This window comes from Engraulis encrasicolus, chromosome 8 (assembly GCF_034702125.1).
Source record: "Engraulis encrasicolus isolate BLACKSEA-1 chromosome 8, IST_EnEncr_1.0, whole genome shotgun sequence".
NCBI lineage: Eukaryota > Metazoa > Chordata > Actinopteri > Clupeiformes > Engraulidae > Engraulis > Engraulis encrasicolus.
In genome coordinates, this window is record NC_085864.1 from 2,746,328 (window position 1) to 2,748,827 (window position 2,500).

The following is a 2,500-nucleotide window of genomic DNA, read 5'->3' on the forward strand; positions in this document are numbered from 1 at the left end:
AACAACAACAATGGAAAAAGAGATAAGGAAGAAAAAAGGAAAAACATGACAAAGTCAGTGTGTGTGTGTGTGTGTGTGTGTGTGTGTGTGTGTGTGTGTGTGTGTGTGTGTGTGTGTGTGTGTGTGTGTGTGTGTGTGTGTGTGTGTGTGTGTGTGTGTCTGTGTGTCTGTGTGTCTGTGTGTCTGTGTGTCTGTGTGTTTGTGTGTGTCTGCGACTCCTCACCTGCGGGGCGTGTAGCCAGCCGTACTTGTCCTCGGTGCGGTTCATGTCGCGGTCGAAGTTGTAGAGCTGTTTGTAGCGCAGGTGCTCCGTTTCCACCAGGTTGAACTGGCGCCGCGCATAGTGGTAGCTCTCATTATTACCCTTCCTGGGGAAGTCCAGCCACTCGGGGTGGCCAAACTCATTACCTGCAGGTACACGTGAACAGGGGAAGACATGACAGAGGGGGGAGAGGAGAGAGGGAAAGGGGGAGAGGAGAGGGAGGGAGGGTGAGAGGAGAGGAGAGGAGAGGAGAGGACAGAGGGAGACATTAGGGAGGATGGGAGAGAGAGGAGAGGAGAGGAGAGAGGGAGACATTAGGGAGGATGGGAGAGAGAGGAGAGGAGAGGAGAGGAGAGGAGAGGAGAGGACAGAGGGAGACATTAGGGAGGATGGGAGAGGAGAGGAGAGGAGAGGAAAGGAAAGGAAAGGAGAGGAGAGGAGAAGAAAGGAGAGGAGAGATGAGGAGAGGAGAGGAGAGGAGAGGAGAGGAGAGGAGAGAGGGAGACATTAGGGAGGATGGGAGAGGAGAGGAGAGGAGAGGAGAGAGGGAGACATTAGGGAGGATGGGAGAGAGAGGAGAGGAGAGGAGAGGAGAGGCAGGGGGAGGAAGGAAGAAGGAGAGGGATGAGGGAGTAGAGATAGGGTACATGTGGACAGGAGAACAGAGGGAGGGAGAGAGCACAGGGGGATAGGGAGGTAGAGGGGACAGTGGAGGACATGAAGGAGGGAATGAGGGAGAGGGGCAAGGAGAGGGAGAGAGGATGGGGAAGACAGAGGGAGGGAGAGAGGATAGGGGGATAGGGAGGGAAAGAGGGAGAGGGGGTACAGAGGAAGACAGAGGGAAGATGAGAGTGAGGAGAGTGGCAAGGGGAGGGAGAAAGGATGGTTAAGACAGAGGGAGGGAGAGAGGAGAGGACCAGAGGGAAAGATAGGGGCGGCATGTGTAGGGAGGGAGGGAAGGAGAGAGGGAGGGGTGAGGAGGGAAGGAGAGAGGGAGGGGTGAGGAGGGAAGGAGAGAGGGAGGGGTGAGGAGGGAAGGAGAGAGGGAGAATGTCAAGAGAGATGAGAGATGGGAAGCAGAGACTGTTCGCTCGCTCAGTCAAATCATTTCTTGTTCCAGAAATACAACTTTATGTTCCAGGACGACAGACTTGCTCATTATGGCAATGCCATTTTCATTTTGAATGATGCAACCCATTGAAAAAAAGAAAAGAAAAACGATGTCTGTGTCTGGAGTGTGGTGCAAATCTGCCACCTGTGGTCAGGGGTTCGTGACATGACATTCTGCTTCTGCTGCCTAATGAATGAATGTGCAGAAGTGGAGAGCGGAGAAACTTCTCGTGTCATTACCCCACTTATTCAACACCAAAACCCAGCCAAAGCCCCTCTCCCTTCGACTCGACTCGTTCACCTCCTCTACTCCTTCCCTGTCGTTTACTCTTTAATCTTTCTACCACTCTTCCAGCCCTGATCTCATCCACTCTTCCGCTCCTCAACCCCTTTACTCCCTCTTTCTTTCACCCATCCGTTCCTCCACTTCTTTTTCTTCCAACCGTCCACTCCTCTACTTCTATACTTGCCTTTCTTACCCCTTAACCTTTGTGGTGAAGTGGGGCAGAGTTGCCCCAATGGGACTCGATCCCAGATCTTATGAGGAGGAGCTCTGACCGCCTCACTAGAGAATCAGGCTAATTGGCATGACAGTCAGAACCAGGGAAGCTGACAATAATAATAATAATAATAATTGTATTTGTATAGCACTGTGTCATACAAGGCATGTAACTCAAAGTGCTTAACAAATGGGAAAAAAAAAACATTTTTAGAGATAGATTTAAAAGGAGAGGTATAGAGGAGAGGCAGAAAAAGCAGGAAGGCAGAGGAAGAAGATATAGACAGAGAATGTAGAGTCATAAGGTCAACGTAGGATAGGACCAGGATTCTTAGATGTGTAAGGTCCATAGTGGTTGGGCCTATCATAAGTCATAGATAGTCACACAGAGATTGGGCGCTCAGGTGCGGCCCCTGGTGGCATCAGGGGTGAGGAAAAACTCCCTTTCGCTTGATTCATAGTTTGTAAGGGGGAAAAAAAAAGCTCAGTGAAGTCTGAGAAAAAAAAGACCCCCTATAGTCAGGAAGAAACCTCAGGCAGAGACCAGCGGCCACCTAGGGGAGCCCCCTGCCAGGGCTGGTTGCGAGTAGGGGGGGACAAAGGGGTAACCTGTCCCAGGGAAACGGAGG

The 2,500-nt window shown here is 51.5% G+C and overlaps 1 protein-coding gene across 3 annotated transcripts in view; it reads right to left on the reverse strand.

Annotated features, from left to right (window-relative positions):
- The window catches only part of gbe1b (glucan (1,4-alpha-), branching enzyme 1b), a 228,502-nt gene that overhangs the window by 59,781 nt on the left and 166,221 nt on the right, over positions 1–2,500 (reverse strand). For all 3 annotated transcript variants that reach the window (XM_063204808.1, XM_063204809.1, XM_063204810.1), the window contains exon 13: positions 224–408. In XM_063204808.1, coding sequence (XP_063060878.1) covers positions 224–408 — 185 coding nt within the window. The remainder of the gene's footprint in view (positions 1–223; positions 409–2,500) is intronic.